The 13,134-nt window shown below is 38.1% G+C and overlaps 1 protein-coding gene across 6 annotated transcripts in view; it reads right to left on the reverse strand.

The window, feature by feature from the left end:
• EML4 (EMAP like 4) overlaps positions 1-13,134 on the reverse strand; it is a 165,360-nt gene that overhangs the window by 57,824 nt on the left and 94,402 nt on the right. For 4 of the 6 annotated variants that reach the window (XM_054819788.1, XM_054819789.1, XM_054819787.1 and 1 more), the window contains exons 3-4: positions 7,427-7,556; positions 1,681-1,854 (exon numbers count right to left, since the gene is read on the reverse strand). In XM_054819788.1, coding sequence (XP_054675763.1) covers positions 1,681-1,854; positions 7,427-7,556 — 304 coding nt within the window. The remainder of the gene's footprint in view (positions 1-1,680; positions 1,855-7,426; positions 7,557-13,134) is intronic. The other 2 variants (XM_054819791.1, XM_054819790.1) reach the window with 1 other exon arrangement.

Below are 13,134 nucleotides of genomic sequence, written 5' to 3' on the forward strand. Positions count from 1 at the left end.
AAAACAGTTCTATCAGATTACAGTTTCATATGGCTGTTTTGCAGATAGCACATTCCAAACCACTTTAATGGCTTTAATCTTTTTGAAACGAACGTCTGCAAACTTTTTGCATGAATAAGGCAAGCTAGGTTTGGCTTGAATTCCGATATAATTTTTCGGCAATCTTATTGTAGCCAATTTACACTAATGGGAACCTACACGTTTTGCAGTCTCTAGTTCACTAGTTTCACACATATCTTATTCATGGAAAACATGTTCAAAAGTGATCTAGCTCAAATTTTTCTTCAACCAGCTGATTTAGAGTCTGCATATGTCCTGCTAACAGTATTATACTTCATCCCGTCAGAAATGCTTTTTGCAGGACTAAGTCCTGAACTGCAGCCTTAGAAATGGCAAGCTCCTTCCGCAGCACCTCAAGAAGCTGAAAGGTCCTGCGACAAACAAGTTAAATCATTAAGAGACTAAAAAAGGCATTTAATGTTTTTCCCCACACTGCAAAAGATTAGTAAGCAAGACTTCAGACAAACATCTTTACAGTGAGATACCAGGCAGGAGAACAACAGGCCACAAGTTCAGCTTCAGATAACTTAAGAGTTTGTGCAAGACACGGAGACAGAGCCTTTATGGAGTGTTATAACATGCATCAGTCAAGTGAAAGTTTAAATATTTATTAGAGCTGTGAATTTGAGCAATGCAAGACAACATAATCTTGTGAACCACAGTAAATTTGAGAGGAATAAATTTCATGTCAAAGCATGTTTCAGCTTCCTAAATGCCAAACAGTAAAACAAAATTTCATACCTTGCAAAACAATAAGGTGACAATGAACCAAAAAAAGAAAAAAAGTAAAAAAAAAAAGTAAAAAGAAAACGAAAAAAACACCAAGTGATCTGCATAGTTGTGAAACTCTGAAATAATCACCCAAATCTTAAAATCTATTTCCTTGACTTTGAAAAGCCATTTTAAAAAAACCCAAAACCCAAGAAACTACCATTTTTTCTGTGCCTAATTCCCACTAAAATGAGCAGGAGCATAGAGGCAATCCTAAACAAACTTCTACAGTCACTCAAGTCAAGTAGTTCGATGATTTGGGTGTAAAACCACAACTTCGCTCATGTAAAGAATCAGAATAAAAGTGAAATGAACCATCCTGCAACCTAGCAGGAACTGAAAAGGGGTGGGCAGCAAAAAAAAATCCAAACTGCAGTCACTTTATATGATTTGAAAAGAGAAACTCTCAAAAGGAAGAGCTGCAATGATACTAGTATTTAACAAATGCTGTTGTGAGATGTAGTAAATGGCCATGTGCGAAACACACCTACAATTCAGCTGTGCCAAACAAAATCTATTAAGTGTATTTTGAGGAGGATCGAGTCAGAATCATTATTTTAGAATAATGACTGATTAGAGGTATCTAACTTTACCATATTAGGATTTCAATCACAGAGAACAAAAAAACCTTTGTAATCTTAAAAAATTACTCAAAGAAAAATTGTATTTTTAGATATTTGCTCTGTTGCAATGCATGTTGAATGCATCTTCTCTAGCACAAAAAAAAAAAAAACAAACATTTAACAACTTCATCATGAGATTGGAACTATTTCACATGACTTGTTGTCAAATACGAACTCAGTATCATTACAATAATTTTCTAGTTCTGTACTGTGGTACTGTGAAAACCTTTTAGCTGGAGCAGAACTCTTGCTTTCTTGAGTTTGCCTGTGTGTTTGGAGAGTCTGTGAGGAGGGCTGGGGAGAAGGTGATGCTTGAGTTTGTGGACTTTGATCATTAGAATGAGATTCCTCTTTTTTTTCTTTCTGTCCTGGAGGTTTTTCCTTCTTTTTTTCTGTACCGCTGTAAAATAAAGTATAACATAGAGGGGAAAAAAAAAGAACAAGCAAATAAATTAAAAAGATGGGAGAAAAATGCCCTCTGTGAAAAGATGGGAGAAGCATATTACAACTTACTATATATAATCACTGAAAGAACGCTTTGCTTATTTACTCATTCTCTTCAGGTTAGCATTTTGCTAAAGTAAGATTTATTCACAAGCTCCAAAAATAAAGAAGGTGAGAGAGGAAGTTTATTTACTTATTTTTACTGCACTGTTGTACTAAGTTTAGTCTGATTTTAAAATTAATACAACTTTGATGTATGTCCTTCATTTGCAGGCACTTCTACAGCATTCAAAGCTGACACAAGTTGATGCACCACAAGTCTGCTGTCCCTCAGAAAAAAACCCCAGAAACCAACAAACAAAACATCTTCTGGTTCAGCTCACTGACTACCTTACCGTGCTGCCAGCCAAGGCTCAGTGCAAGCAAAAGGCAGGAGTGTGACTTGCACCATCTCTGATTAGTTTAAGCTTGCCATGAAACCATACCTCTCTCTCTGTATTTCTGGACACAAACGGTACTGCTTATCTTTGCGCTGTCGCTGCAAGAGTGAAATGCTGTTGCTGGTTCCCTGGGCCCTCCCTGGCTGCAGCAGAGTTCAAAGGAAATCACCACTGAAAACTCATCGCTGTTTTGATCTGTAGTTGACTAACATCAGACTGTCTTGCTACTTCTTTAATGCCTTCGGTAAACGACAGCTAAGACTACATCATCTTTATTTTCATAGTGCTGTATTTATTAGGTTAACATTTGAAACAGCTTTAAATACATGTCATTAACAACCTTAAATTCATTAAGGACCTAACTGAAGGTCCACTAAGTAAATGGAAAGATTAATTAAAAGGCTGTTGTATAAAATAGCATGCTTTGCAATAGACTGAATCCCACAAACAATAGCAGGACCTGAAAGAGAAGAGTATTCTGCAGTACACGGCCTTTTTTTTTTTTTTTAAGATTAAAAAAAAAAAATCTTCCAAGATAAATTTCTCAGTGAGCAAACGAGGCAAGATACAAACACCAGCTAAAAAGGAAAAAGAAAGATTTTTCTCTTAGGTTCAAAGTAACCTTCAAAGTAAAAAAGTATCTTTCTGAAGGGGAGAATCCAGATCTCCATTTCCTCACACTACTTCTCCCTCCCCCGCAAACCCTTGTATAATCTTCATTATTTGTGTTTCCATTTACCATTCCCCACAAAGCAATGAAAAACAGTAAGACAATATTCCAAATAAATGAATAAAGTAAATGAATAAAAATGGGGGCCCAATTTAATTCATAGGACCCTCTTTCTGTTTCATTTGTTACTTTAATTGAAAAGTATATCTTCTACCACTGAGACAAAGCCCTCAACACTTACAGGAGTCCAACTTTTCTAAATGCTTCCAAAGAAGCACTAAAGAACAGGGCAAAACATGAAAAATAATATAAAACCCAAAATACATTTATAAGGATCACTCAGGATTTCTTCTGTAAACCATATTACCTAGTTAAAAATGTCAATATAATCCACCAAAATTACATTTTCTTTTCAGAAAACCTAATGAAAACAAAACAGAAAGTGCTTTTCACATTTCTTGAGGGCATATATGTGATCAGGAAAAACAAAGCTTGAAGAATTGTGGGGATTTGGTTAATAATTTATAGCCAGAAGTCCTTAATTAGCTTGAAACATAAAAATTATTGTTTTTTAATCAGTAGACTTAGCTTTCATTGCTGGACGCAAAAGCACATGAAGCAATCAATCTTTTCACAGTCTGTGGCAAGAAATGCAGTATAGAGAAATAAATTCTTGGAATCTTTGTCACTAAAGAAAACAAGGGTCTCTATTCCTACTCCAACAGGTACAATTACAGACCTCTGCATTCGTTCTCCCATAAACGCAGGATCTCTCACGAGTCCATCTGCTAAGACAGAATGTTTTGTTTGGTTTTCAATCATCTTTCAGGAAGACATACTTCCAATTTTCCCTTTCCCTCTACTTAGGGATTTCAAAATACAGTCTCATAATAGTAAAAGAGATGAGGGACACAGAAGGAGAGAGAATACACAAACGTAATGACTTCTGTAACTCCAGCTTGCATGTCTACAAAGAATGGTCCTACTTGGTCCGAACAGTGGCTCACATGGCACCATGTTCTGTCTCTGATGGTGGCATAAAAGAGCTCATCAGTGAGGCCATTACCTGCAATCCCTTTCCCCTTACTTTTTGTAATATCTTGTTTACCACGTGGTTCCTCCAGCACACTCAGGTGAATGCCACCTGCTCACAGCAGCATATCATCTAAGTTATCAATTTGGTCTCATATTTTCCGTGCTCTTACCCAAACTCATTTAGCTCATGTGATCCATTTCCTAGAAACCATAGGTTCAGTGTGGGAATCTCTTCCAACGGCTTCGCCAAGCTTCTCAGCTGTGGACTATCTATTTCACACCTTAGCTTCTCTGTTGGGCCATGAGAGTCACTGGACTACTCTGGTTTCTGTGACTTGCAGCACAAGGTATACCTTGGGTTCCAACACAGTGCTTTTATCTAACACCAGGTTGCAAGTGCGCTTCATTTTTTTGACTGCCATTTTAATTTGAAAGTAAATGATGTAGACATGTGGCAGTCTTGGTATTGAGTATCTTTGTGCTGAATGTATTTGGTTTGCGCTCTCCTGCTAAAATCTTCAGCTTAATTGTACTATGACTGCTATTACAGAGCAGCTCTCCCACTAATACCGCTTGAACTAGGTCTTCTGCAACAACTGAAACCAAATCAAGAAATCCACCTTTTCTTGTGGGTTTCTAAAGACTAGTTGTTCTGGGAAGCAGTCGTTTAATGCATCCAAAAATTCTTTCTAAATCCCAACTTGATAAGGCATTTCTCCAGTCTACATGTGAGTAGCAGAGATCTATTATTATCTATCCTAATTTTGCAGATTCTCTAATTTCACTCAACACAATGTTTCATCCTTTGGACCACAACACATCGGCAGCTACTGTGGAGGGTGGTCATTCTGAAACATGAAGACTACTCTTACCAGAAGTTGTTTTCAGAAGAGTGCTTAGTCATAAGGAAAATGATCCAGCAGGTCTTTGTGACAGCCATTTGCCGTACAAAGTACAAACCTGTTGCCAACTCTAGTGATAATACAAGGTATGCAGCATGTCTTTTGTTCTAAAGTGTCTTGACACCTCTATCACAAGTCAGTTACAAGGCTGAAATTTTCCCAACATGTACACGACTTCATTTCTGTCAATGGGACATCATCTACCTGTTGTTCGTCGTACATTCCTGGGCTCTGGTTTTATTGACAGCTGATATTTTAGCATGCCTTTGTTGAAATAAGACGTGCTGCTGCTGTGCAGCTACTGAGCCATCAGATCATCTCCATGATCTCAGTGTTCAACTCGGTAGAACAAGGATTAAACAGTCCAGGAAATGAAACAGAGGAAATTCTCAGAGATGGCAGATCTACAGAGGCCAGAGCCCCAGAAATGTACAAGATTAAGAGTGCACAAAATACAGACACTAAACTTCAACAACAATAATAGTTTGGACACAAGTGGGCCTCCTGATACTTGTGACTAGATGTACGGCTACGTATATTTAGAACGTGAAAAGCTGTAGGCAGTTTATGGGGGCTGTTTCATAACTAAAGTGTAATTCTACATCAACAGATGACCATGTCCATCTGCTGCACCAGTTCAATTTCCAGCCTGAAGAAAAATCCGGACAAGTTGGGGTGAAGCATCCCATGACCAGCTGATATGCTCCTTTGGCCTCCCTCCTTTTCAACTCTGACAAGAATGTTAGAAATAGACATGTTTACCCTAGCTTTAAGGAAATGGGACCACTATTGACATTCACTTATGTCTCCTACTAGGAACACTATTTGGTACTGAACAGCTTTGCGGTTGTTAAAAAAACCACAAACAGAACGCCTGAGATTAGACGGTTTCTTTCGCCTTTCTTAAGCTGATAATTTTACAAAAGAGCAAGTCTATTTTCTTCCAAATACCAAACAAATTTCATGGAAGAGTGTATAAAGACAGGAGAGTGAAAGGAACGGCTGAAAAAGTAACTAAAGAGGGGACTTATGCCTTCCTAAAACAAGCCTTGAAGACGGGAGTCATGCATCTGCAGATGTACTGGAAGCACCCAAATCTCCCCTGGGCAGTTATTTGGGTGCCTGGGGAGAGCCGCCCTCAGCATATTAAGGCTTTCCACTTTCGGCCTATCCAGGTCTCCTTTTAAAGACCTTAACTCAGATGAAAGGGATGCCGGCCACTCCACTCTGCTCTTCTTCTGTAGTCAAGTGCTGAGCAGCCAATGAATCAAGAAGGTGATTCAGCACAAACACCACGGGAATCGGACTGGCTCTCATCAAAGTGCCAAGAGCCACAGGGGTAAGATTAATGGAAAAGTGCTAACGAAGAAATACCTTCCTGCAGGAATGTCTTTTGTCCCGGTGCCTGTCACACTAGCAGATAGAGACATACAGCGATTACTTTCTGATTTATTGTTGAAAAGTAAACATAAGGATTCAATAAAAAAGAAAGATATGCAATGTTATACAATGGAGAAGAGCAAAAAGCGTTACCCTTGCTTTCCAAATTCCAAAGGGTACTAAAGTTTTTCTGGTTCGTTCTCATACAGTTTATATTTGCATACAGCATTTTTATTCCCTGAAGTATATCATTTCCCTGTCTTGTTGTATAGCACAGTATTTACATCCACACTAGAAGACAAACCAGCCACTGGAGTTAGCAGAGTACTCTACAGAGGCCAAGAATTTGTTCACATAATTTACCACAGTTATACATTAGAGTATTCTCTGTCCTGTGGCTGTATCTGGCAGCCTGTTCTTCCCAACAGACAGGAATAGGTGCAAAACCAACTGATGAAAGAAGCCCTGTAATCACTGTCTAACAAAGTCACAGAAGAACGTAGTTATACAAACACTTTGTTTACTGTATGCAGCTCTGAAACCATTCCATGGAGGAAAAAAGCTATTGTTTGGTGCTTAGCTCATTTAACTTACAAATACTCATGCAGTGTTATTTAAGATCTGATACAGATATTCTTCATAAAGACTAAGTAGCCATATTTTGGGTTAAGATTTCCTACATAAAAATGTAAACTTTCATCTTACACAATTCACTATTGTTTCATAGCTCTTATGCTATTGCCTACTATTTATACTCCAGACAATGGAGTCAGTTTTGTCCTTTAATTTCCTTGAGAAAAAATAAAGATGCAGATGAAGACCAGAAGGAAAAATTTTCCATTTGTATTGGAAATGTATTTGCCCATTCTGTAAGAATGCATTTTGGACACTATACACTATGGAAATACTCTCCACTTATGAATTCTTTATAGAACCCTGCTGTAAGCAGCCCAATAACATGGTACATCTCCAAAGTTTATTTGTGCCTTACTAGACTTCAGGAAGCTCAGCTGAGGGTCATGCAGAGGCAAAAATCAAACTCTTGCTCTGTTTGGTTTTTTTCAAAAAAATATAATTTCAATTTAAATAACAAGTTGGTACCTTTTTGCAGCAGATGAAAGAGTTTCTTTTCTGGCAACAGAAACAGAGGAACTGTGGCTTGTTTTCCTGCTTCCTGTACTCCCATTAGTTATACAGGACATCGAGATAGCTTCTCGGAGGCTTGGCTGACCTAAAAAAAAGAAAAATTGAAGAACATAAGATTTTACAGCTGTATCCAAAGATCCATCTGAAAAACCAAAAGCTCTCTGATGTGGACCTGGTATCACACAGCAGCAGCCCCAGAATTCAGGACAACCATCTAGCCTATATCCAGTGACACATTCATGAAAGCCTTAACCTAGGCAGTGGGAGATAGGAGACCTGGGACACTAGGACAGGCAGGAATATGCTCTGATAGGGGTCAGCTTCTCTACTGCCATGCTGCCAGCAAATACTTTATTTCAGCAACATGCCACATCTCTTTCCATAGGAAGAATTAAAGATTATGGCTAGCCTTAGGGAAGTGGTAGCTCCAACAGCTGTGGGACAGCAGATCTGATTATTTCAACTCTGTTGTTCAAAACCATCACAGCTCAGATAATACCACATGAGGTTTGTTGCTTTCAATTTGTTTGGTTTTTACTAAAATTCAGCGAAGTTGTAGACAGAAGCCCCCTCTATACTGAAAGAATTATTAATTTAAGGGTTGTCATTCCAAGGATTCAAAAATCCAGGTTTTCACCTTGTTTTCAGCTGCCCCTTCCATCTTAGAAAGGTATCGACTTTTGAGTATACGCACTATGGTATAGTTATTAAGTTTCTGATGCAGTTTACTCTGTAGTACATCTGCCACATCCAGTGAACATTTCAGACTCCCCTCCGGGGATGAATCAAGACTGTATATGTGAAGAAGGCTGTTGTCTGTCAGATGCCCACTTCACTCATTGCAGAAGTTTGAAACTATGCAGTGAATGTGGGAGGGGACTGCAAGGAAGACGGGGGTAGCGAAGGCTCTTCTATTTAAAGAGCTGAACGCTAGCTAGCCTGGCAATTGGCTCCCAGACCTGCCTCTGCCACAGACCGTCAGTGAAATACTCGAACCTGACATTTCACCCTTTCCCACTAATCATGGGTCTCTCCTTTTTGGTATGCCTTTCTTATTTCCAAGGTCTTATTCAGAAAAGAGTTTTGCCCCCTCCTTTCCCCCGAGTGCTAAACTTGTGCTCTTCTCTCTGCAGCATTACGTGCCCTGAAAAAATCCCTGGCCTAAGGTCACATTAAGAATCCAAAAATCAGTGGTCACTTTTGACCCTATCTCCATGCCACATCCCCCCTGCACAAACAGCAAGCTGTTACTGCATCTTACGGGGTCGTGATGTCCAGCTACTCTGACTACAGCAACAAGCACGAAGGACACAATTGACAGGAAAACAACAGGTCTGTGCTCATGGCAGGCTTGGAATAGTGTGAGACAGATAAAGCATGAGGCCACACATTGAAGATAAAAGTGAGAAGTAAAAAAGCAGTCGGGGAGAATCGACTGCTCTGTGCACTGAGGGCAAACTTGCACAGATGCATCATTTGCACAATACCAGCATTTGATCCATTTGTCACATCGCAGCTCTATCAGGCAGGCTGAGAGGCAAATTGAGTCTTATTTTAAACAAGCACTTTACATATGAGAGATCCCCATCAAGGGAATATTAGGTTTCAGAACTATTTGGATGAAGGCAGAAATGGGCTGACCTGTGCTAACCATATACAGCTTCAAACGCACCAAGCAGCATGTGACCACATCTGAAATTCAGATCAGGGAAGCCAAAAGGAGCATGCAGAATGTCCCAGGCAGAAATGAGAATAAAGGAAATCTGAAGAAAGTAAAGACACACTTAAACACAGCAACACTGCTAAGATCATTGTCGTTCTTCCTAAATTCTGCATAGATCAACTTAGCATGATTCCTTCCAGCCGGTACTTCTTAGAGACCGTTTTATTTGCAACATACACATTTGGAATACAGATTTTATTTTAAAAGTTAATATACCGTACAAAACCTCTAAAGCTCAAGAGGTTTTTACCCCTGTGTGTAACTTAGATGCAAGACCAAAAGCACATGAGCTTAAAAAGCACTTTTAGTATTACAAGCCTATAAATTTGCTTCTTTTATTTTCAGTGACAAAGTAAATCATCATCTTTGTGGAGATGCATAGTATCAAGGCCTATGATTCACTCTTGAACTGCATATGACCTTAACATCTCCGTCTGCTCATCGTAATAGATCAATGCCTCTCCAACCAGCACTAGCAAGGCTTTCCAGAAACGTGAATCAGGAGACATAATAGCGGTAATTCTCAGGCCAGCGGGGAAAGCATTCAGCGGGAAGTATAAAGAACAGAGCTACTACACACAGGGCACAGCAGCTTAATAAGATGGGGAACAAACTGCTCAGTTTTCTCAAGCAAGAAGCGCATTGCTATTTTGTTCACTGACGGGATCTAGAATTCCCCCTATTAAGTACAAAAATTGTTAGTTTCTGCTCATGTCCAAGGACAAAACTGATGACAAACAAAACGGTACATCAATGTATACTCGTGACAGGAACGTGCTGTGCTCCACACAATGATGAATGCAATAATAATAACTTAAAAAAGGAGCCATTGGCACTTTTAAGGTTATTTGTTTTTCAGTAAAATGGATGATGATGGTAGGTCTGCAGAGTACTTCCTAATTTCAACAAGTGGCATACAAGCGGCATGAAGATTTTTGAATCAAAGTAAAAACAAGTTTTGTAAAATGACTAACAATTACACATAACCCAGATCTCTTGAATCATTCATTTCTTAAAAAAGTGACCAAAACATTTGGACACAGACTGAAACATCAAGATCTAGAAAAAACTGCATTGTCAGATTTTTTTTCAAGTATCAAAAATATATCAGGCTTTCTTACACTCCAGAACAAGACCTTGGTCAGTCACAGTTGAGTGTGCCACGCTCAATGTGCAATAAAATGTAAGAAATCAACAAAAACAATGGAAAACAAACAAAACCCCCAAAACTCAACACCCTTAAGAAACAAGTCCTCTTCCAGACTCTCTATATATTCTATTTTAACTAGATAGTCAAAAATGACCTTTAGAATATCTATTTCTAAAGGGAAAAAAAAAATTAAAAATCAAATCATCTGCAAGAAAATGCATTTAAATTTTACGCCATGAGAAGGAAGGGCAAGTTTAAGCCCTGTGCACATCCCAGGCAGCAGAGCAGTGAAGCCTGGCTGTCCACAGGGTCAGACACACATAACCAGAATCTCTGCAGCTGGGTCTGAAGCCCAGGGAAGCCGATGCACCGGTCCCAAAACTGCGCAGATCTCTTCATGGCTTTTAACCAGGGCATCTCTACAGTCAAAAGATATCAAAAATTAACAACGCTATAACCTTCTTCACTGCAGAGATAGTCCTTCATAGCAGTCAAGCAACTTCGCTTCAGAGACCGGGAATATAATAAAGTGGCACAGGAGAACACAAATTCCAGATCAATAGACTAAAACTATTGAGTTCTCCCAGCACTCGGACTGCACATCTCTGCCAATATCATGTCATACATCACCTGCTAGCATAAACAGTCTGAAATTTTTCAGACTGAACAGCACTCAGCTTTATCTGTTAACGTGGAACAAAAGCCAGACATAAACTGAACATAAAATAAAAGCCAGTGTATGGTCACCAGGATTAAAGCCAAATTGTCAGAGATCAAAGTGGTAAAAAAATGTCTTTTATCCATAATGGATTCATCTCCGTTCTGATAATTTTCATAGAATACTATCTGTTGAGTTCAAAAGAAGCATTTCATTAACATCTGTCAAGTATACAAGTGTGTGAATGAAAGATAAGTAGGATTAGAAGAAATAGACTACAATAAACTGAGCATCTATTTCCATCTCTATCAGCCTTGATTAGCTAACTAGGCAGAAACTGAAGCCAAGCTGTAAGAGAGAGTGGTAAGTTTTGAAAATGTGTGTCCCGTGATAACATGATGGCTTTTCTTTCCGAACACACATATAAGGTACTAGAGCTGAGGATCAGGTAGTAATTCACTTTTTCCCAAACCCAAAGTTACAGTTTATTTATGTTAAAATATAGTTTATTATGTTATTACTTGTGTTAACTAGAACAACAATTTAATATCTTTGCATTTGCTGATATCCTGATAGGTAAACTGCCTGCCTTGCAAAGAAAAAAACAAACTCTACTTTACTTTAAATTGAAATTAGCTGAAGAAGAGAAAGTAGCTGCAGCTACATTAAATTAACTTTTCTGTACACTTGATTCAAGTTGATTTCAAACATAAAACTCAACAACTCACATGTTAAAAACAACAAAAAAACCCCCTTACTTATACTGTTTTTCTTTAAGCTTACCTTTTTCCTTTTTTTTTTAAAGGTATAGGATATCCAAGTCCTTCAACAACCCTAGAATACTTCATTTTCAGCAAAAGTTGACAAAGATTTCTCTATTTCAACTATATTACATGCCATGGGGGTTTGTGCAAATAAAACCGATGGCTTGAAAGACAGAAACCCAATTTAGTACTCTTACTAAAGAAGTGTGTGTTCAACCACACTATTAGTCACCAGAGAACCCACACAGGTGAGCCGCAGAAAAACAGACTGAAATAGATCTAAGTGTAGCAGAACATAAGATTTTATCTGCGCTTCCTTCCTAAAATAAAGACATTGAAAATGAACTAGAAATTATTACAAATCCTCAACTTAATTCAAGATGTTATAACGAATAGTACCAAAGCCATTTCAAAGGATGTCAAGTCCCTCAGCTCATGGAAGATGCTGGCAAAGAAATAGCTTCGGAGCGCTAAAACTCCTTTCAAAAAAAAAAAAAAAGTAGAGAGAAGAGTACTGTATTCTGAAGGGTAGAGGAAAGTTTTCTTCAGCATTTTGTTTTATTCAACAACTTCACTTACATAGTAAAATACTGATTAGAACTTCTTAAGTAGAAAAAGTGTTCTCTTCTTCTATCATATGAAAAACATTACAGGTCAGGGTGAGATAATAGTTCTCAAATAATGATCAATACTCATCAGGAAAAAATTATTCAGTTCACTACCTGTTGTTTATACTTCATCTTGTTTAATAATCCAATTTTAAGACAAAATTAAGTTCTGACGGACTTTATTATTCTTACAACACTTAGATCTAGCTGAAAAAAAAATCAGATGCTTTTTATACTTTTATTTAAGCCAAATTTCACAAATCTCCATTGACAATTAGCAATTAAACATACCTTATTTGTCATTTCCTATTAAAAGAAAAGAACTATCTGAATAGAGGCATGTTAATATGCAACTTTGAGAATGTATAGCTAATGCATAAACATCTTGAGATGCAAGTGAATCTCTCCAAATAGACAGATAAACTAACTACAATGTTAAGAATAATTAAATATTTGTTTAGAGGTTTCCTACCAAATTTTTATAGCTAGTGACTTAACCTGTCAATGCATACATTTCTAACTATAACTGCTCCTCCTAGACACATAAAACTAGTTTGTTAGGTGTTATGCTTTTAAGAGTGTAGGGGAGCCATAGCCCTGCTCCGATGCTTTGTTCTTTGGGCTGGCATTTTAAAACTTACTACCCAGGGAAACAAAAGACTTCTTTGGCGTGAGACAGCCAATTGCTTATTCAAACCACACAGCCCTCTTCCTCCCCCCCCCCCGTCTTATTATTTTGCTATACTTTCCCAGAGGCATA

The sequence above is a fragment of the Grus americana genome, chromosome 3, assembly GCF_028858705.1.
Source record: "Grus americana isolate bGruAme1 chromosome 3, bGruAme1.mat, whole genome shotgun sequence".
Taxonomy (NCBI): domain Eukaryota; kingdom Metazoa; phylum Chordata; class Aves; order Gruiformes; family Gruidae; genus Grus; species Grus americana.